Source organism: Setaria italica, chromosome VI (assembly GCF_000263155.2).
Source record: "Setaria italica strain Yugu1 chromosome VI, Setaria_italica_v2.0, whole genome shotgun sequence".
NCBI lineage: Eukaryota > Viridiplantae > Streptophyta > Magnoliopsida > Poales > Poaceae > Setaria > Setaria italica.
In genome coordinates, this window is record NC_028455.1 from 26672139 (window position 1) to 26694918 (window position 22780).

The window sequence follows — 22780 nt, forward strand, 5'->3', positions numbered from 1 at the left end:
GGGTGAGGCCCCCCTCGCCTGCGCCTTCGTCGTCGTCGGAGGACGAGGTACCTTCCGCGCACGCCTCTAGTGACGAGGCGGAGGTGGAGCAGGAGCAGGAGCAGGAGCAGGAGCAGGAGCAGGAGCAGGAGCAGGAGCAGGAGCAGGAGGCAGGGGAGGAGGCAGGGGATTCGCAGTCCAAGATCTGGTTGCGAGGTCCCTCGTCCCTTCCGAGGCGACCGATCCCTCTTCATTTACGCCCACTGATTCAACCTACCGGGGCAAAGTAAGTAATTTTACATATTCTTAGTACTTTTGATATGTTCAAATTTACAATAGAAACTAATAATGTATATTACTCACTTGTGTAGGAGTTGGATTAAGCTCAGTGGGGGTGCCCACAATCGCAAGGTCAACGGCATCATCGGTCTTTTGTGTAGGCTACACTTTCCCGGTCTGGTGGTTTTCGCCGGACAGGAGGAGCCGGCCTACACGTGGGACCACTACGTCGCCGCCGCCGACGTCGGTGATCGTGACCACAGGCAATTTGCGAACAAGGTGGAGCGAGTGAAGGCCGAGCTGTGGGTAAGTATTCGAAGCACTAGATTGCTTAATACACAAGTTTCGCTAGACATTCTTGAAAAAATACTTGTTTGCAATGTGTATATACGCAGGACTTTTATAGATGCCAAGAGGGATTCGAGGCTAGGGCGGCCTCCGTCATTGAACTAGCCGCAAAGAAGCTCGTTAAGGACATGCACTACGAGGCGCGGGTTCAGGCCATCATCGACTTCTATGCTGAATACAAAAGGATGAGGGTCAAAAAAGAAGAGGCTAGGACAATGAACCTGACGAAGGAAGAATTCATGATGGTACGTACAAAAAGTTAATATTTACTATTTCTGAGATTAATTACGCTTCACTTCTTTTGTTATATGTCACACACTTGATGATGTAGGTGCCTCCGTGGTGGTGCCGATCCTTTACCCGTTGTTGGGAACAAATGGTGAACGTGTGGTTGCAGCCCGGGTGGTTGGAGAACCACAATGCTTGCCGGGAGCGGCGTCTGCAGATGCCATATGCACCACACCATCAAGGCAGCCTGAGCCTTGATGAATATAAGGAAAAATGGGTATGTGAATTCATTTCTTTAGTATCACACATAATGCACATAATACTGCATATTTTGTAATCCTTTTGTATTTTTGCTGCAGACGTCATCACATGAAGGCCAGGAGTGCTCCCGGTTCAAGGCATGGGTTATGTCCAAAAAGGGCAAGGCCTCGGCAGACATCGACTTCAACCCGGAGGACCCGCCCGAGGCATACAGCCATCCCAGCATCCACAGCCGTGTCACCGAGTACACAGCAATGGCGAGGGAGGTTCATGGGCCAGAGTTCGATCCGAGCTCTCAGGATATAGATCCTGAAATTGTGATGAGGGTGGGAGGAGGGAAGAAGCATGGCAGGTACTGGATTGGAGATAGCGTGATCGACACTGCCAGTACTCCCACCCTCTCCCAGATCCGAGCAAGGAGCACTGACTCGAGCCCCGCGATACGGGCACGGCCTACCGCTGCACAGTTACAGATGCAGGCTCTGCAGGTTATTCCTGTTTCTTTAATTTTTCATTCATTTTGTTCATATCTTGGCATTGGCAATAAGACATTGGGATGAAATATTGTAGGCCCAGGTGGAGGTAGAACGGAAGCACCGGGAGGACCTAGAGGCGAGGATCGAGGCGGATCGGCAGCTAGAAAGGCAGAGGACGGAGCAGATGTTCCAATACATGCAGAGTGTCTTTCACAGTTTAGGTCAGACTCCACCACCTATGCCACCGAACCTATTCCCGCCACCTCCACCACCTCCTGCAGCTACTCCTGTGAGTCACTCTCAACCTTACAATCACTCTAGAATTAAACTAGAAACTACAGGCACTACAGACTTACACTAGAAAAGTGACTAATACAATGTCTATAACTTTGTGTAGAATCAATCGGCGGCGTCCAATGCAGAATCTTCTTGGGGGCAGTGGCCACCACATACTCCTCAGCCTCCTCATCCTCCTCATCCTTCTCAGTGACTTGTGAACTAGATGTGTTAGCTGTGGTAAAACTTGTGAATTACCTGTTTCGACCAGAACTTGCGAATGTTATTTGTGTGCTTGTGATGCTTGTGCTGCAATTTATATGCCTATGGTGTAATTTATATGCATGTGCTTCTCTGGTTGTTTTTTTGAGAGGGGTCTTTTATACGTAACATTTTTGTTTTGTAGGGGGTGCTCGGGTACTTTGCCGAGTGTTAACACTCGGCAAAGAGCCCATTTTCTGTTGTATCGACGTTTTTGCCGAGTGCCATTGCCTTGGCACTCGGCAAAGGTGCCAAAATTTTTTTGCAGCAGGGCTCTTTGCCGAGTGCCACGGGGGGCACTCGGCAAAACATGAAACTTCGCCGAGTGCCATTGCCTTGGCACTCGGCAAAGGTGCCAAAAATTTTTTGCAGCAGGGCTCTTTGCCGAGTGCAATATGAAATACACTCGGCAAAGTTGGTAGGGTCGCCGAGTGTAATATGAAGAAAACACTCGGCAAAGAAGATGGGGTCGCCGAGTGTAATGTGAAAGAAACACTCGGCAAAGATGATGGGTTCGCCGAGTGCAATGTGAAAAAACACTCGGCAAAGACACAAGGGTTCGCCGAGTGTCTGCCGTCTGACACTCGGCAAAGACGCCGTTACCGTCGGTGACCGTTACCGTCTTTTTGCCGAGTGTTACACTTTGCCGAGTGTATTGTGGCACTCGGCAAAGCGTTTGCCGAGTGCCCGATGATCGACACTCGGCAAACTCACTGTTTGCCGTAGGAAACTTTGCCGAGTCAACTTCGCCGAGTGTTACACTCGGCAAACCCTTTGCCGAGTGTAATTGGCCCTTCGCCGAGTGCCCCAGGCACTCGGCAAAGTTACTGTTTCCGGTAGTGGGCTAACGTATTTATCTTACTATGCTAATGAGTATTCATGTTGATAAAAGCTATCGCACGGGTTGACCACTTCATGCAAAATGAACAACATAAATTGGCGACTACATTTAGAAGTTCTTGCTCATCACGTACGGTGTAGTCTCATCAATCTGCAATTAATCTTTAGGGGAACAATTTGCACAATGTACGTGTACACGATAAGAAATTCACTAACTTATGTAGGATGTGTGTGTGTCTATATATATATATATGAATTCTTTATATCTCTTCTTATCCCAATCTAGTGAGTGTCAAATGCGGTCGTCCTTCCTTGCTTTGGCTATAGCAGAAAAACAATCCAATGACCTCTGCAAAAATATTATATACGATTTTTTAGGCATGAAAGAAAAAGTATATATTATAAGCAAGGTGTTGGAGTGCACAAGGAAGCACGGGTTGAAAATGAATCCTAACAAATGTGCCTTTGGCGTGTCGGCCGGCTAATTTCTGGGCTTCATGGTCCACGAGCGCGGCATCGAGATCAATCAGAAGATTATAGCCGATATCAACAAGGTCGTGGCCCTGCAGGACAAGATCGAGCTACAGTCCTTAATCGGCAAGGTTAACTTCATCCAACGATTCATATCAAACTTGTCTGGGCGTATCCAAGCTTTCACCCCTTTGTTCAAACTAAAGCCCGACCAAGAGTTTGTCTGGGTGAGGAACAACAGAAAGCATTGGATAACATCAAACAGTACTTGGTCTCACCCCCGGTATTGGTCCTTCCGCAAGCTGATAAGCCATTCAGATTGTATCTATCGGCCGATGAGCGGGCTATTGGCTCAGCGCTGGTCCAAGAGTTCGAGGGGAAAGAAAGAGTAATTTATTACGTCAGCAGGAGACTTTTGGATGCTGAAACTAGATATCCTCCGGTGGAGCGACTATGCCTTTGTCTATATTTTTCTTTTACCAAGCTAAGGCACTACTTGTTATTGGCAGAGTGCATGGTTGTGTGCAAAGATGATGTTGTTAAGTATATGTTGTCACTGCCGATTTTGAAAGGGAGAATTGGAAAATGCATTCTGGCCCTCTCGGAGTTTGACCTAAGGTACGAATCGGTCAAGGCAGTTAAAGGCCAAGTAATGGCTAACTTCGTAGCCCAACACTATGGACCAAAGATCGCCATCGTCAAGCCGGCCCATGGACGCTATACTTCGACGGGTCATGTGGGGCCGGGTCAGGAATCAGCATCATCCTCATATCGCCTCGGGGGCAAGTTATGATTTCTCTTTGCCGATTGAGGCATCTGCCACTAATAATCAAGCGGAGTACCGGGCGGCTCTGAAAGGCATCCAACTGTTGAGGGAAGTCAAAGTCGACGCGGTAGAGATATTTGGGGATTCCATGCTTATTGTGGACCAATTAACTGGAAGATCTGAATGCAAAGATGATATTTTGAGGATTTATTATGAAGATTGCCTCCAGCTACTGAAGGAGTTCAAGTCTGCAATTATTGAGCATATTCCCAGGGATTACAATGAGGAAGCTAATAGGCTTGCCCAACATGCCTCCGAGTATCGGCCGATTCAAGGTGCTATGGCCTTGGAGCTTGCGGCCGATGACTAGAGGAAGGAGATCGCCGATTATTTAAAAGATCCTCCAAAAACGTTGATCGATGAATACGTTTTCAAGCTACGAAATATGTACTTCTTGAAGATGACTTGTTTTATCAGACGATTGATGGGGTGTTACTCAAATTCCTTGGAGTAGAGGAGGCAAAGACTCTGATGGGAGAAATTCACGAGAGTGTATGTGGGGCCCATCAATCGGCCTACAAGATGAAGTGGATGATTCGAAACAATGGTTATTATTAGCCGACGATACTCGAGGATTATTTTAAATATTATAAAGGATGTTAGGATTGTTAGAGATTTGGCAACATGCAGCGAGCACCGGCCTCGGCTATGAACCCAATAATTAAGCCGTGGCCATTTAGAGGTTGGGGGATCGACCTCATCAGACAGATTTATCCTCCATCGAGCAAGGGGCATAAGTTTATATTGGTGGCTACTGATTATTTCACCAAATGGGTGGACGTAGTCCCTCTAAAAAACCATGACATCAGTCGTCATAATTGAATTCGTAAAGGAGCACATTATCTATCGGTTTGGTATTCCTCAGACTATTACAACTGATCAGGGAACAATGTTTACTTCAGGAGAATTTGAGGAGTTCACTGTCGACATGGGGATCAAATTGCTAAGTTCTTCTCTGTATTATGCTCAAGCAAACAGTCAGGCTGAATCGTCCAACAAGGGGATAATCAAGTTAATTAAAAGGAAGATAGAGGAACAACCAAGACGGTGGCAGACAACTTTGAGTGAGTCTTTGTGGGTCTATAGAATGGCTTGCCATGGTGCTACCAAGGTGTCTCCTTACCAATTAGTATACGGACACGAAGCAGTGCTTCCTTGGGAATTGAAAACAGGGTCTAGGCGCATGTCACTTCAAGATCAGTTGACAGCCGATGACTATTCTATCCACATGAAAGGGGAGTTGGAAGATTTATGTTTAACTGTTGAAATAAAGCGAAATATATAAAACTCTGATCATTAGGAGCCCCTAGATATTCTCTGTTGTTTGTCCATATGTTGAATTATATATATATGCATAGCTGTCTCACCTCAGTTCCTTATTATTATCATTGTTGTTGTTGTTGTTGGACATGGCTTAATAATTCAGAGGCAAGGAGAGGAGGCATCTCACGCAACGACACATTTGCTATACTAGCTTAGCTTGATGGCCAGCTTACTTTGATTGTGCGTCCACTCGTGGTTCACGCGCAGCAGTGCCTGACCACAAAAGGACACTTAGAAAAGTACCATATATAGTACTTGTAAAATGGTCAGTAGGGCATGAGCATAAAAGTATCATATACAGTAACTAATTAGTAGTTGGCTGTCTGGAAATTTTGGTCAGTGACGAATATGATTCTAACACCAATCTCTATGCCGGATCGATTGGGAGGCATGCAGGAACTTGCATTGCATGTGCCGGTGCCCTATTAGGTAGATGAACATGGAGATGTAACACCACTATTGCATTGCACATGTATAGGCCCTCAAATCGAGCAATAGATTCAGAACAGATCGAACCGGACAAAAAGAGCGGCTTTTACAACGCGCCCCGTCACCAAGGGCTCTTGAGAGCCTGTCCCCTGGCTTGCCGAAGAGATACGATTCCGAGGCACTGCTCCTCGGGCTCCATTTTAATTTCTCAATCCATTTTGGTTTGGAGCGTGGTGATACTGCAGTGGTGTCCGGCGCCCCTGATCCAATAGCATAAGTAAGTTTAAATGCACCTAAAAAAGAGTACTCGATCCCACTGTTCCCAAATAAGTGCTTTTAAAAAAAATCAGACACATTATTATTATTAGTTGTGATAATTGATCACATTACTCCTAATTACTAATATTATTTTAATTGAAAGCCGCACTGTCAATTTTGTTTTCTAGATCCTTAATAAATGCACAAGCATTAGAATCAGAAAAATAGGACATGCACATCCAATAGAAAGTACGATGGTGTCTGTATTAGTGGCAAACAACAGCCAACAATGCACACGGGAAATCAGGAATGTATGGCCCCTTGACACACTTGTAGGTTCAAACTCTGAATGCAGAATCAAAGCCATCTTCTTCTTTTCAAAGTAAACACAAAAGAATCATGGCACTCAAATCCATCAATGTAGATATGATAAAAAGAACTATAGCACTCAAAGTGCTTAACTTGCAAAGCAGCACGAGTGACCAAGACGAGTTTCTAAGTTATATTTTAAGAGTTGATTATTACAACTAGAGAGCACCTCATCCGTACCGCTAAAATGTCATATGTATCGGTTATCATACCAACATAATGAAGCTTTGCCGGTGTTTATACAAACTGGTACGGATAGTAAAAACTAGAATTTATAAATAAATGAAGATATTTCTAAAATTATTGAAAAAGGTTGTCAACTACAAAATTCCGCTTCCGTTTTGCTGGTCTAGCGGAGTCCTTGTTTGTAGATCATGTTTAATTAGTTGTGCTTTCGGCGTTCCAAAGAGCAATCAAGAATTCATGAAGGTCTTTGTGCAGTGTATGGAAACCTTATGGTAATAGTTAGATGCATGGGAAAAGCTGTATTAAGTAATAAATCCAGGTACTTCACAAATCATGATCGATGGATGTTTATTACTGTTGAAAGAAATAGGAATAAAGCAGAGTCACCTCAATGCACCATGTCTGAGTGACCCCACCTCACCTTGCCAGGTCATTGGTCTTGCCCTCATGGTTCATGTGCATCAGGCCAGCAGACAAGCTACGATGCTGGACAAGCTACGATGTTGCCAGCAGTGGTCAGTTAACTATCAGTCTTGGCTAATTAATTAGAGAGATTCTTGTCTGGGATAATCTTGAAAGGGCAAGAGGAGAGGCGTTGATGGGGTATAACCCGACCCTAAGATTGATCTGCTCCATGGTAGCTTCGCAGCTTTGAGAGAGGTTTATGCTCTACTTCGACTTGAAACCTTAACGGGTTATTGGGAATCTTTGTAAAGGCCTCCTAGCATCCCTATGCAGTCACACCTTGGTAGTGTGATGAGTGCCTGATCAGCATAGCATGGTTGGGTCTAAAGTTCTTCTGAACTTTTACGCAACTTGTGAGTAAAGATGTACAATCTCTGCAGAATATAAAACTGATGTATCAGCCATACTTACAGTTAAGAATAACTTGGACCCTCGTATGATTAATGAACTTGAAAATGAACTTATGATAAATCATAGTTTATGTTTCTGCCATATGCTTATGTCCTATGTTTCTATTACCTTAGTAATCAGATGCTAATAAAATTGACCAACTAAAGTTGCTTATTGCATTAAACCAGTAAGCCTTTCCTCATTTAAGCATTGCATTAATTCATATTTTTCCCACACTTGATGAGTACAACATGTGCTCACTCTTGCTATAACCAACGTTGCTCAAAAAGAAGAAGCTTGTATGAAGTTGTTCTAAAGATGATGCTGAGTTCTAGGCGTACGCAATCCCCAATCGATTGCCTGTGAAGTTTGGAGCCTCCGTTTCCAGGATTAAGCGTATATCTCTGATAGATTCTTTTTCTTTACGTGATGCTGTTACTGCTATTCACTTGTAATGTCACTATATGTATGAAACTAGACATACATATAAGTAGCACTTGGTTTTGTTTTAAAACCGGGTGTGACATCAGTACAAAAATCTATCAGTCGGATCCAAGGGTAGGCATTTGCATTGTATTGTTTTTGAACATGGAGATGTCATTGTGATTGCCGGGCACCATACATCCTCTCTCAGTTTCACTCCGCCTCACACACGGATAGCACACCAGGGACCAGACACCATGCATGCCGATTTCATATTATTAATATTTAATTTTTGAATGGTTGTTGAAACTATGTTGTTGATATTTTTATACATAATTTACGACCTATTTTGGATATATTTTTGAAATATTCCGAAATCTTAAATTCACACGTCTAGACATACAGTTAGTCCAATCTCACGTTTCTGAGTATAAAAATTAACATAAAGAGACAGGAAGGGAGAGAGGTGAGGGGGAAGTGAAATTAGGGCCTAAGGGGTGAAGTTAGGGTTCCAGGTGAGCTGTCATCACTACGTGTTTTTAATCGAAATTGGAATATAGCAGCAATCGTCAGATCTTGAGCCAACAGTTGAGACTGCCCCGGAATGGTAATTAGGTCTGCGCGAGCTTGTGGCCTTGCTTGAAAACTTGGACATAGGTGTTATATTATTGAGTTCTTGCCAGCACACAGTGGCCATCCAAAACGTCCATATTAAGACTTTTTGATAGCAGAAGAAACATGAAATGTCTAATATTTGTAATATTAAAAGCAAAAATAATATATTCACTTGACCTTTTTCCGTAGTGCGTAGTCAGACTTAATGCACGATGCCTGAGCATTCACTGGGCCTGCCCTCGTGGATTACGCGCACCGGGACACGACTGACGAGCTATGATGTGCCGCAGTGGCTCTGATGGCTGGCCACAAAAGTACACTTAATTTGAACTAGAGTCTGGGGGCTCACCTCCAGCGTGCCAATTTTCTGACCAAATTTTCATTAAAAAGAATTAATGTTTATGTATTAGCATCAAGAGCGTGATATATCTTGGGAAAAATAAAATTAGTAGTACTAGTCATGCAGCTGCATGCACTTATGTTTAGGTCTTTATATTTTGACATGATCGGAAGAGATTATGATTTTAATAATGACGATTAATATCTGCATGCAATAGTATAAGCATTAACTCTGAAGGAGTTGAGTAATTAATTCAACATATTCATCAGTGCGGAGGTAAGAGATTGGAATGGAAGTCGAGCAGGATAACTGCATAATAATCACATTTACGTTGTCTTTGCTCGTATGGAAAAGTAAACCAGCTGTTACTGAAATAAGTGATATAGTAACATAGTACATAATTACATATTAGTGATAGAAGGTGAGTATTAAAATAACTAAACACATCTAATAGCAGTGCTTGTTGATCAAATGGACAAACTGGTCAGTAAACATCTCAAGAGTAGATTCTGGAGGAGTATTTCCTGTATATGTAAGTGTGACAGCGTTCGAAGCAGTAGCATTGCATGTATTTGGAGAAATTGCAAGAGGAAGTGTGTTGCTGTAGTTGGTGGATAGCTCTGCGATCTTAACAATGAAGTTGCGATGTTGATTTTCTATCTTTTTCAAGCGTTTCATCTGAGCAACACATCTGTCCTAAAAAATCCATGCGCAAGACATAGCTGATTCCTTCTCTTTCTGAGTGTTCAATAGGTTGGTGTGGTTGTGATCGACTAAAGTTAATTTCCCTTTGCTTGTGATATTGTGAATGGCATCATCGTAGGCTGATTCTATTGCTCCACCTACGGTATGTACAAAATCGTTGTAGTAAGTTGCTTTCTTATTATGCGGAGGAGGTGTTCAGTGCGTTGGCATAATAGTAATGGAGGCAGTAAAGATAGAATGATTCATTTCTCTCACATCTATTCTAGATACATAAAGGCCTAGGTCTTGCGCAATTTGATCATAAAATAGCTTCTTTGGTATCTGAACAGACGACATAGTTCTGCAACAATTAAAGCAGTTCCTCAGCTTTCATGTTGGAGTAGTAGGGATTTGATGCGTTATACAAAGGAAGAAATGATTTGAACAATGGAAAATTCATACCTGCGGTGTTGGTTGCGATATCGCCTTCGTGTTTACTTCGTTCTGAAAGTGGTTACCATGTGGAAAGGTCGTAGCTTGAAGAGATGAAAGTACGTTGCATCTTGGATAGCTATTTATATAAGATATTCCTAGTTACAAACACATGTAGGCAAAGGTGGACACATGTGAAATGTCGTGGCAGCTAATCTTTTTGTCATGTATTCATCATGTCATGCAAGTGCTGCACATGAAAGTTGTGTTTATTCGTGTGTCTATGTCTTGTATATGTGTGATATCCTTCAATCGACAACATGGTTTCCATGTATTGGGCCGGGATCGGCCCATTCGTTCCGAAAAGCCCAGTAGTTGGTGTAGCAAAGAAACACGAGGTCACCAGTAGCTTCCACTGCAGGCGCCTGACTTCCTACGTCTTCTTTCATGTGTTTGGCTACTCACTCCGTGCGGAATCTAGCGTTGACGCTACTTAACATCCTCAAAACCTAGGTATAGAAAGGGAGTGTTGATGCGGACAATGCCCGAGGGGCAGGTGCGCGACAGCAGTCAATAAGAGAGAGGAAGTTGGTTGGTATGTAGTGAATAGTTAAAAGCTATCTAATGATGCCTGTTGGATTTGATTCGACTAACTAATCCATGTTTCGTTTCAAACAGATCGGAGTAAGGAGGATGGGGAGGAATGGTATGTGGGTCTCTTTCGATTCTCGCAGTAAAGTGAAACATTCGCTAGCACTGCAGTAGGATTATTGCTGGAACCCAAGTGATTCACAGGTTAGTTCATCAGTATGTAGTCTCTGCATACAAAGATAGGAGTAGATCTATATGTTTTGCTTACTCTATAGAAATGGACACGAATATTCACCATAAAGAAATGGAAAAGCAGTTGATTAAGTAGGAAACGCCATTACTTGAACTGAAGGGGTCATAAATATATGAAGTTCTCCCATAGATTAGGTGTATAAATAATTGGAGATTGTAAATCATGACCACATTTTTTGCGAAACTTAACGTGGTTATAGTATGTTGATGTTGTCAATAAATTGTTGATGTCAAATAACTATGTATTCGCTATTATATTACTAAATTACATTGAAGACATAATCTAAGTCTTTCTTTTGAGTTTCCAAGAAATGGCAACATGTTTGAGAATATGACGAATGTGTATATTTGCAGTGATTTACTTGACAATATTGAGGATGCGAAAGCATCTTTGTATAACAAAGTAGTGGAGCATCTGGTGGAAATTCATAGTATTGGTATTGCCGATTATAGCAGTAGAGAAAGAGACGTCATCTATGTAGAATGGGAATCAATGCACGAGAAGATGTGTCAACTATTCTATATTAACTCTGATATTCTATTTGGTTGGGAAGCTGAATTGGTTGAAGCAAAAAGACTATATTAGGTATATGGTTACAATTTGATTGATTCTGATCTCAGTGGTATTAAAAATGCATCGACGAAGGTGCGAACTTGGTTTATAAATGTACTCAGAGATAGAGTATTGATATTTAGAGATGATGTAGTTGAAAGCAAAGAGAGGGCTAAGAGCTTGGTGAGTACAATGGGAGAGGCTGATGAAGATGAGTTTACAGAAGACGGCCCTATCGATGATCTTGGTCAGGTGCTATGGAATGCACACAAAGAAAAGTTGCATTGCATAATAGATGATCACAAAAAATTATTGTACCCAAATTGCAAACAAGGGCACAAAAAATTGGGTACCACACTAGAATTTATGCAGTGGAATGCCAAAAATGGTGTGTCCAATAAGGCATTTCAGGGGATATTAAAAATTGTCAAGAACATTCTTCCCGAGAATAATGAATTGCCATCCACAACATGTGAAGCTAAACAGATTGTTTTTCCTCTAGGATTGGAGGTTCAAAATGTACACGCATGTCGTAATAATGACTGCATTCTCTATCGTGGTGATGAATACGAGAAATTGGATGCTTGCCCTATGTGTGGAGTGCTGCGGTATAAGATCATGCGAGATGATCCTGGTGATGTCGAGGGGTAGGCTCCCAAGAAGAGAGTTCCCGTGAATGTGATGTGGTATTACCCTGTAATACCATGTTTGAAGCGTTTGTTCAGAAACAAGGCGAATGCTAAGTTGATGCGATGGTGATGGCACAAAGAAGAACGTAAGTAAGATGAGATGCCGAGACACCCCGCGGACTTTGAAAGAGCCCAGTGGAGATCAATTGATAGAGCATTTCCGAATTTTGAAAGTGATGGAAGGAACATAAAGTTTGGTTTAAGTACTGATGGATTCAATCCATTCGGTGAGTTGAGTAGTGATCATAGTACTTGGCCTGTGATCCTATATATGTTCAACCTTCCTCCTTGGTTTTGCATGAAAATGAAGTTCATTATGATGTCGGTGCTTATCAAAGGTCCAAAACAACTCGGCAACGACATTAACGTGTACTGAAGGGGGGGCCTTTTGTCCCCGATGCAATTTGCAAATGGGACAAAAGGCCCCTTTAGTCCCAATTACAATTTGCAACTGGGACTAAAGGGTGGGGGGTTAAAAGGAACAGTTGCCTTCTCTCCCTTCCCCGTTCAACACTTAGCGAAATTTTGCACCTTCCAATATCCTGCGCGCCCGTCGCCCGCCTCCGTCGCCGCCTACCGTCCTCCTCATCGCCCACTGCCCCGGGCGCTGTCGCTCGTGCCCAGCCCGCCACCTCCTTCGTCGCCCTAGCCTGCCACCTCCACTGTCGCACCCCCCCATCGCTGCATCCGTCCACACCGCCTCCTTATCGCCGCCTCCGTCCGCACCGCCACCTCCGTCCCCGCCGTGGCGGCGGCGCCGCTAGCCTCCGCCGCTCGTCCACCTTCTCATCCGCATTGCCCCTCCGCCGCACTGGCCTCCATCGCCCGCCGCTCCGACCTCTACCGCCCGCCACCCCACCGATGGTAGGCACCGCCCCCAGTGCGCCCGCGCGCCCCTCTCCACACGTCAGAACCCTTGCTGACGCAAGGGCCCTTTTTATTTTTTAGTTAGAAAAATCATTAGGAAATTGTAGGAATGCTTAGAAAATCAGTAGAAATTTGTAGAAATTCTTATAAAATCAGTATAATTTAGTCGAGATGCTTAGTATAATTTTGTATACATTTAGTATAATTTTTACTACATTACTATGATTTAGTATAAATGGTTCGAAAATTATTAGAAATTAGTAGGAATTTGTAGAAATTAGTAGGAATTAGTAGGAATTTGTAGAAATTAGTAGGAATTTAAAGAAATTAGTAGGAATTTGTGGAAATTAGTAGAAATTTGTAGAAATTTTTAGGAATTTGTTGTAATTAGTTTAAATTTGTAGAAATTCATAGAAAATTGCGTGATTCTTTTTAATGTTAAATTTCATATAAGTTTTCATGTTAGTTTGATTCAAGACATTTATGTAAACTTTTTGTAAGTTTCATTCAAGACATTTTTTAGAGGTGTTGTATATATAATTTATTGTATGGTTTCATGTGTACATTTCAATCAGTTTGTTTTATTTCATGGTTGTTCTATGATTTCATGTATATACCTTAACATACATGTATCAATGATTTCATGTGTGTTTAAAGTAGTTGAGATGGTAGACGACAAGCACGCAAGGTATATAATGGAGCAGATTATTGCTCGTGGTAGTGGCTCCAACCTGCTCGTAATGTACACCGATGAAGAGGGTAGCCAGGTGTACATGTTCCTCAACATGTCCGGCGATGCCAATGAAGAACCCAAGCTCTAGCAAAATCTTGCCGTGATGGAAGGTTCCGGTGAGGTATATATCATTTCCATTATTTTACCCCATATGTAGTTTTATATTTATTATTACTATGTACTAATTAACGAATCTTGAACTGTTAGCCCTCTAGATCGACGAACCGTCAAAAGCCCTGAGGTCGTACAAAGGTAATGTAAGGAAGGCTTATCATCACGGAAGTCAAAGAAGTGGGCAAACCAGTTGCTCCTGAACATGTGGCAAGAAAGTATGTGAGTCAGATCGGGGCAATCGTAAGGGACAATGTGCCCATCAGCATAAGGAAATGGAAGGGCAAAAGAAATGATCCATACGCACTCCCGGATACACAAAAGAATATGTTGTGGGAAGATGTCAAGAAACACTTCACATTTCCCGAAAGATATTCTGAAAAAGATGTAAAAGTGTGGACGCTGAAGAAGATGGCCACCCAATTGTAGACACTCAAGAAGATGTAGGATGCCACCTTCATCAAGAAGGGCCGAACTCTAGATTTCGATGAGTGGCCAAAATTGAGGGACCACTGGGAGTCATTTGTCGAATACAAGACGAGCAAAGGCGATGCGAACAAGGTTCGCATCAACGTTGCTAATGCTAGCAAGAAGGAGTACCATCATCATCTATGGCGAGGTGGTTACAGCACTGCCATTCCCAGATGGCGCGATATGGAACAATGCCTAATTCATCAGGGTATCGTACCGGCAACTCTTGACTAGCCTGATCAATCGAAAAATTGGTATTACGCTCATGGTGGCAACCTGAGCCAAGAGGGTGGGACGCTGGTATTCAATGAGATAATACATCAGAAGTTCGAAAGGCTTATCAAGAACATTGAAGATGCTAAAGCTGGGAGGTTGAAGGTGGATCGAGAGAATGATGAGCTCACATTGGCACTCGGGAATCCCGAGCACCCAGGACATTGTCGAAGGTACGGGGTTGTTCCGTGGAAGTACGCTTTACGAGGGGACATTGACTCGTACAGCAGCCGCAAGTGAAGAAAGGAATGGCAAGAGGAGAGCTGGCGGCGCATGTTAGAATCCAAAGTGCATTCACAAGTAAGAATGTAGTAGGAAATCAATCGTCGAGTGGCCCTGGCAGTTGCCGAGTTGGCCCAATCTCGAGCACTACCGGATCCAAATGTCATCAGCCCTTCTCAATACCTCGGGAGTAGTTGTGCTTCCATAGGGGTCCCTGATGAGCAGATGCCAAGATTACTCATGGATGAGCAAAGGTACCCTGTGGATGTCAACACGCAACACACCTCATGTGAGTATCATAGACCATTTGGCAACATCACCATTAAGGTATAATTATACATAATATTTATGCAATCTTCTCAATCCATCCACGCCTCGGGAGTTTAATAACTTCTTTATTTCTGCTATATGTACACGTGGCATACAAGAGTACCTTGCTAATCCTGACAGGGCAGAAAACCCATGGCATGAAGATTCCAAATAGATACACCAGCGTTGGCCTTGAGCAGCTCGTTGATAGTGATAGCCAATATGAAAGCCTAGAGCTCGACCTCCCGGGAGGCGATGGGGAAAGGGCACTAGGAGATGTGCTTCACAGGATCATTCTATGGCGCAAACGCAACATCATCATCCCCAGCACGGAGGCATCACCACTCCCCATAGATCCCCCGCAGCGACCATCTCCTCTAAGCTCAATACCGTCATCTCCACCATAGCCTGCTCCAGGACCGTCATCTCTAGCACAACTTGCTCCAGAACCATTGTTACCACTAGGACCGCCACTTCCTGCTAGATCACCATCTCCATCTCTAGCACATCCTGGTGGTGTGAGCGACGACGACAACAACACCCTTCCCCGATCACCGTCGTCGGGACTAAGAGCCGCATCGAGTGAGGAACCTGCAGCACCACTTATGAAGTCATGACCACCACCTTCCAATCCAAGTCAGTAAAAGAAGAAAACAAAGAAGCCTGAAATGACTCATGAGGAACGCTAGGCCAAAATAACTCATTGGGAACACTAGACCAAAATCAAAAAAGAATGCAGGGAGTGGTTCGAAAAAAGGCCGAAGAAAGAAAAACAAAGGAGATGGAGCTACTGCCTGTAGATCGAAGACAATTAAATTTCTTATTAAGATGTCAGAAGCAGCCAAGAAGACGATGCCACAACTATCGAACTACGACTGAACATTAGTCACGCCTGATGAGAAGCAAAGAAGGAAAGGAAAGTCATCTTCAAGTGGTACTGTCCCCCACCTCAGGCATATACTAGAAAAAGATGCTAAAAAGATAGCAGCAATGCCCTTGGATCAACAAGCACATATCGTGAATTTCGTGCAAGAAATAGGTATGTCCCTAGCTGAATGTCTAGGGCAAGTTGATCTGCCAGCTCCACAGCCAGTTGTACCAAAATGGACCTTTGAGCTAGGCAAGCCTCTAGTAATTAAGGCCTGAGTTGGTACGGAAGCTATCCATGAAGATGTAGGAATTCCATGAATGGTACATGAAGCAGTCTGGCAGCGAGAGGGAAATGTTCGGTTTTAAGGTAAAACCGATAGATTATTTCGGCGAAGACGAGAAAGTCCTATGGCTGCAATTCAAGGATATATATGAAGTGTACCATCAGGATGCCCTTGACGTCTCTCTCATCACCATCTGGGTTTTTTAAGTGTCTGTTTATCTATATGTAAATTTTGGCTCATATCATTATTTTTTGCGCATGCGTCACCCCACTAACTTCGTCTTCCATTTTATGTAGGATGCTAATTCAGACATGCCGCAGAGAAGCGTACTTCCATGTTGGCTTCATGGATCCATTCCTAGTTAACAAAAACTAGATACGGGATCAGCTAGAGAAAACATTGGAGGAGGTATACAATTTCCTAGACAAACAATATTACAAGAGTTACATACTACTACCATACACTTTGAGTAAGTGTGGGTACCATCTATTTTCATTTTCTTTTTTCTTACTTGATTAATGTTAGTTAGCTCTAATATGAACATTTATGTACGCTTCCACCGGATCCTCCTAATAATTGAGCCTGATATGAGCCATGTCACTTTTTACGATTCGTTGAGGAAACCACCGAAGGACTACCAAGACATTCAAGACATGCTAAACTTCTAATAATTCTAGACCTTTATCTCCATGCAAAAGTTTGTTTCCTAAATTTTCACCTAACACTGTATCATTTATTATTTTAATCTGCAGCGCATGGAAACATTTCCTCAAGAAACACAAAGGTCCATTCAAGGAAAAACTTACATTCAACATAGACTTCCCGGTACGTATGAAGTTTGCACATTTTGCACATTCTATAGCACGAATATTTCATAACTTGTTTTTTCCCCCACTGAAGTGCTTAAAACAAGAACCCGGGAATAATCTATGTGGCTACTACATCTGTGAGCACATGTACGGTTTTGTGGGATCCAAGGGTCGGGAGACACCGCATGAGATGAAAGTACGTAAAATAAAACTATTAATAGTTAATTGTTTTCTAGATCCTTATATTTAATTATTCTGTAACATTCACATATTTTGAAATTACAGATGTATAATATTCAACTAAAACTCTCAGAGAAGGAAAAAATAGGGGCAATATATGAAGGTCTCGTAGGATTCCTAGTGGACGAGGTGATAAATCCACAAGGAGAATTTCATTACAATGGATGAAAATTAGATGCATCGAGCAATACCACGACGGGAGGATCCTAGGAATACCGGGACAAAATTTTGTATATATAGTAATTGTATATAAATATTAGTTTGATTTGTATAATATGCTAAGAATTGTATACATCGTATGTGATGCTTTGGTTTGTAAACATCGTATGTGATGAAATATGCGAAACCTTCTCAATTTTTTACCACAACCTCCACATACAATATCATCACATCATGACAAATCTCATGTTTTCAGACTTCGCTTGCTTTTTTTACAATTTAAAAATCATTTGGCCACACGTTCGTGGTCGTGTTTCTTGAACAAGTTGTTCGAAATTTCTTTTGATTTCATGGGTAAGGCCTTAAATTGGGCTAAATAACATGAATATAATTTTTCTACTCATTTTATTCTATAATTTGAATCACTTGTAGTTCAAATTTGACTTATACCAAAGGTTCCCTTCAAATGCAATTAATTAATTAAATATAGCAAATAAATCCAAAAATATACCAAATTTTAATATGAAGTACCACATGTTGTATGTGGTGAGTAGAAAAAATTTCAAGGTGAGAAGATGAAAAAAACTTATTATTTTGCCGAGTGTAAAAAAACACTCGGCAAACCCGGGTTTGCCGAGTGTTTTTTTTACACTCGGCAAAGCCCCGATTTGCCGAGTGTTTTTAGCTTGGCACTCGGCAAAGAGCTTTTTCGCCGAGTGTTCGAAAAAAAACACTCGGCAAAGAAAAAACACTCGGCAATTTTAAGCTTTCCCGTAGTGGATGTGCCCGCTGTGAGGGCTGTGACAAAGTGGAAGAAGATGATGGATGATGGTTGCGCACTGATGGAGAACTTACCTTCCATCCAACATTTTTTTTGCCGGTTATCTTTGGACCTAGGACTAAAAGGCCTTTAGTCTCGGATCAAAAATGAACTACCGACCGGAGGAGCTTTAGTCCTGGTTGGAAAGAACAATTGAGACTAAAGCCCCCTTTAGTCATGATTGTAACGACTAGTGGGACGAGGGGACATTTTGTCTCGGTGGGAAACATCAACCGGGACTAAAAACCATAACCGATTAAGGCCTGACAAGTCGATCAAAGGGAATGAAACAGGATCACGCGTACTTACCATGAACGTGTGCTCAACGGATGCCGCATCTCCCAGTCGTGCAGTTGTGTAGATCAGGAAGACAGTGGCGATAGCTAGGGCCATGGAGGTGGCTCCTGCCCTGGGGAGGCTTCGGCTGTCCATGCTCGCCATGGCTGCGTGCGTTGCTGTGCTCGAGCTACTAGGTATATTATATGAGCTTGGTGAGCTGAGCAATAGAAGTACCCGGTGACTGAGTGCCTCTAGGAGAATATATAGGACCACAGACACGTTCTTCAACACGTGCGATTGTTGAGCACTAGCTCGGCAGCTCCAGAGATACCTCTGCCACACGCCATGACGCTAACCACGACACATGCAGATACAAAGTTCCAATTCCACGTACCAAAGTAATAGTATTATAGAAAGGTCTTTGTGCATTTCTATTTTTTGTAACAAAAGTAAACATGAGTTAATTACATGACGGTTTAAAACAACAATAAAATTATTACTTGTTTTTGCCTTTTCGTTGCATGTCATGAGATGCCTGCATCTGCATGTTTTGACCTGAGTGCAATTATTTTGCCGAGTATTTTTTTCAGCACTTTTGGCAAAGAGCTTTATTTAGTGCCTGAAGAATTGCACTCGGCAAATCTACTGTTTCAGGTAGTGTTACATGACAGTTTAAAACAACAATAAAATGATTACTTGTTTTTGCCTTTTCGTTGCATGTCATGAGATGCCTGCAGCTGCATGTTTCGGCCTGGGTGTAATTATTTTGCCGAGTGTTTTTTCAACACTTAGCAAAGAGCTTACTTGCCGAGTACCGAAGAATTGCACTTGGCAGACAGCTTTGCACTCGGCAAATCTATTGTTTCCGGTTGTGTTACATGACGGTTTAAAACAACAATAAAATGATTACTTGTTTTTGCCTTTTCGTTGCATGTCGTGAGATGCTTGCATCTGCATGTTTAGGCCTGTGATTTTTCACAACTACAAATCAGTATTACAGAACTAGCCTGTATATTCGGTTCTAAACTATTTGTACTAACGGTTTGTTAACCGACTATATGCAAGCATCTGTACAATTGCACCACAAGGGTCCCGGTGGATATGTGATGCAGCCCCCTGGCCTCAACCATTTTTGCCGTGACATTAACACAAGTGTTTTGTTTGTCTTTCAAACCTGCAACCTCATACCTCTACGTGATGCCCTCTAGCCACTACTCCTATGCTTTGCTTCCATTTAACCATTACCGGCCACAACATTTCACTAGTAGAGAATTGACTTTCGATGCGCCCCCTTTTCTTCCGGTTTAAAGTTGGCCCGGGATAAAAGGTTCACCAACCGGGACTAAAGCTCGGTCACTGATGGGGGGCTCACCAACCGGGACCTTTTATCCCGGTTGCAAAGGCTAGTGTGAAAAAAAGATCCTGAGAGACATTTTATCCCGGTTTGAAACACCAATTGGGATAAAAGATCCCCCTTTTATCCCGGTTGGTAACACCAACCGGGATAAAAGGGTCGAGAGCCTTTTATCCCGGTTTGTAATACCAACCGGGATAAAAGGGGGTCATTTATCCCGGTTGGTGTTTCAAACCGGGATAAAAGGGTCCCCAACGAGGTCACTGGAACAAGACTAAATCCCTCGAACCCTTTTATCCCGGTTTGTAATACCAACCGGGATAAAAGGGGGTCTTCCCTTTTATCCCGGTTGGTGTTTCCAACCGGGATAAAAGAGTCCCCCACGAGTTAATACAAAAGGATAGCATCCCCTACATAGTCAGATGTGGTGTGGAGGTGGGATGGCAAGGAAGCTACGCGCGAGGCTGGAGGTTGTGGGTTCGAATCCCACGCAGCGCGCACGCGCATATTTCGCGTGAAAAATCGCGTGACTTGTGGAGGTTGTGGGTTCGAATCCCACGCAGCGCGCACGCGCATATTTCGCGTGAAAAATCGCGTGACTTGTGACTTGCGACGTGGGGGGCCTCCTGGAAGCTCGGGATTTTTTTTTGCAGCGCCGGCCATGGTGACTCGTTTTATCCCGGTTGGTATTACCAACCGGGATAAAAGGGGGGTCTTTTGTCCCGGTTGAGTGACCCGGGCTAAAAGACCCCCTTTTGTCCTGGTTGGTTTATCCCGGATGGATTTTCGGGAGATTTGCACCCTACCAACCGTTACTAAAGGCCAATTCTCTACTAATGGTTGAAGAAAAAGGTGAGTGAGAAGAGAAATAATCCTAAGTGCGTGAATTCCTCCTCCAACGGGTTTTTTTTTTTCACGTCGATGCAGCCATGTCAAAAAAACTCGAGCCGAGGCTCGGTGGCAGCAGTGCCGCGTGACAGAACTGGGGCTTTTTTTTTATTGATAAAAGACCCCCCCTTTTGTCCCGGTTGGTTTATCCCGGATGCATTTCCGAGATCTTTGCACCTTACCAACCGGGATAATAGGTGAGTTCTCCACCAGTGACTCGAGGACGCCAAACTGCCGCGCGTACGCGGCCATGTACGCCGCCACCTGGTCGTTGCGCGGGAACTCATCGTCCTCGACGTCCGCTGGCCAGGGGAAGTCGGAGAACCGGAACGCGGCCGCCGGCGTCTGCAGCCTCGTGGAGGCCAGCGTCCGCGTCCACACGCCGCCGACGGCGTCGGCGGCCTCGAAGACAACCGGCCGGAAGCCTTTGGCCAGCACGTGCTTGCATGCCGTCAGCCCGCTCGGGCCGGCTCCGACGATGGCCACGCGTTTCTTGTTCACGTCCATTTGGGAGTGCTAGTCAAACTTGCTGGCATCCGTGTGCGGCCACTGAGCATGTATTTATAAACCATAACACGTGTTGTGGTTAGGTTTGTTTCGGTGAACCTGTCAATCTCGGTGACGACATGATCCATCCTTATAAATGGCTATTTTCATGGACAACCCATCCTGGAAAAATCATTCTTGCCCAAAAATTAGCAATTTATTTTTGAATTTGTGAAAACTGTTTCCAGCTAGTTTTTTAAAATTTCAGTTCCCACCAATTTCACCCTAACAAGCAAGTGTGCGACCGAACAAGCTATAGTCATCAACATAAAATATGTAACATAAATATAAATTAAGCATATCAAATAATAGGAAACGTAGAACATATACGTCATTAGAGTGCATATTGATGACATGTTTTTCTGCCACTCATGAAGGCTAGTCATGACGGTACTCTTGATTCTCCCACTCACGAAGGCTAACGTATTTATCTTACTATGCTAATGAGTATTCATGTTGATAAAAGCTATCGCACGGGTTGACCACTTCATGCAAAATGAACAACATAAATTGGCGACTACATTTAGAAGTTCTTGCTCATCACGTACGGTGTAGTCTCATCAATCTGCAATTAATCTTTAGGGGAACAATTTGCACAATGTACGTGTACACGACAAGAAATTCACTAACTTATGTAGGATGTGTGTGTGTCTATATATATCTAAATATGAATTCTTTATATCTCTTCTTATCCCAATCTAGTGAGTGTCAAATGCGGTCGTCCTTCCTTGCTTTGGCTATAGCAGAAAAACAATCCAATGACCTCTGCAAAAATATTGTATACGATTTTTCAGGCATGAAAGAAAAAGTATATATTATAACAAATGATAGAAATTAGACCCATTAGAAGTTGCAGGACTCCCGCATGTAATGGTATCATCATATGCGCTATGTAGGTTGAAACCTTCTTCATAGCGTCTGTATGAGCTTCTATTCATTTCATGTTTTTCTCCCAATGCATCTTAAGCTTAACTAGCTCGTCATGGTTGTCTTTCCACTTGGTTGGGAAGTTGTGCCTAGCCTCACAAATAGCATAAGGGTCAACGTACCCAGCCTTCTCATTGCATGTGTGTCATTTTATTCCATTCTGTATAATGTATCGCAGTTAATTAGATATGCATAGTATCCGTAGGCCATAGCATATATACAAGATATTACCGATGAAGCACTTACATGCACCACATTTTAATGAGGTTTAACTCTAGTTCTTCGAGGTGGAACATGTGATGGATATCTCGAAAATCGAAGATGATGTCAACCCTCGGACCGAATTTTGGTCCAAATACATCCGGTGGGTACCG

General features: G+C 43.1%; 1 protein-coding gene across 1 annotated transcript; it reads right to left on the reverse strand.

The window, feature by feature from the left end:
• Positions 1 to 14538: 14538 nt before the first annotated feature.
• LOC111257718 (probable flavin-containing monooxygenase 1) lies at positions 14539 to 21440 on the reverse strand. The gene is made up of 2 exons (XM_022827760.1): positions 21120 to 21440; positions 14539 to 14661 (listed from the first exon to the last, which is right to left on the reverse strand). The coding sequence occupies exons 1-2, from the start codon at positions 21438 to 21440 to the stop codon at positions 14539 to 14541; spliced, it is 444 nt and encodes a 147-aa protein (XP_022683495.1).
• Between the last annotated feature and the right edge of the window lie 1340 nt (positions 21441 to 22780).

Bases quoted from the DNA above. Each gene is read 5' to 3' on its own strand.
- LOC111257718 (XM_022827760.1), bottom strand. From the start codon at position 21,440: ATGGACGTGAACAAGAAACGCGTGGCCATCGTCGGAGCCGGCCCGAGC. The intron at 14,662-21,119 runs GTTGGTAAGGTG...TCGATTGATCAG, and splicing joins AGAACTCACCTATTATCCCG to GCTAGTCAAGAGTTGCCGGT.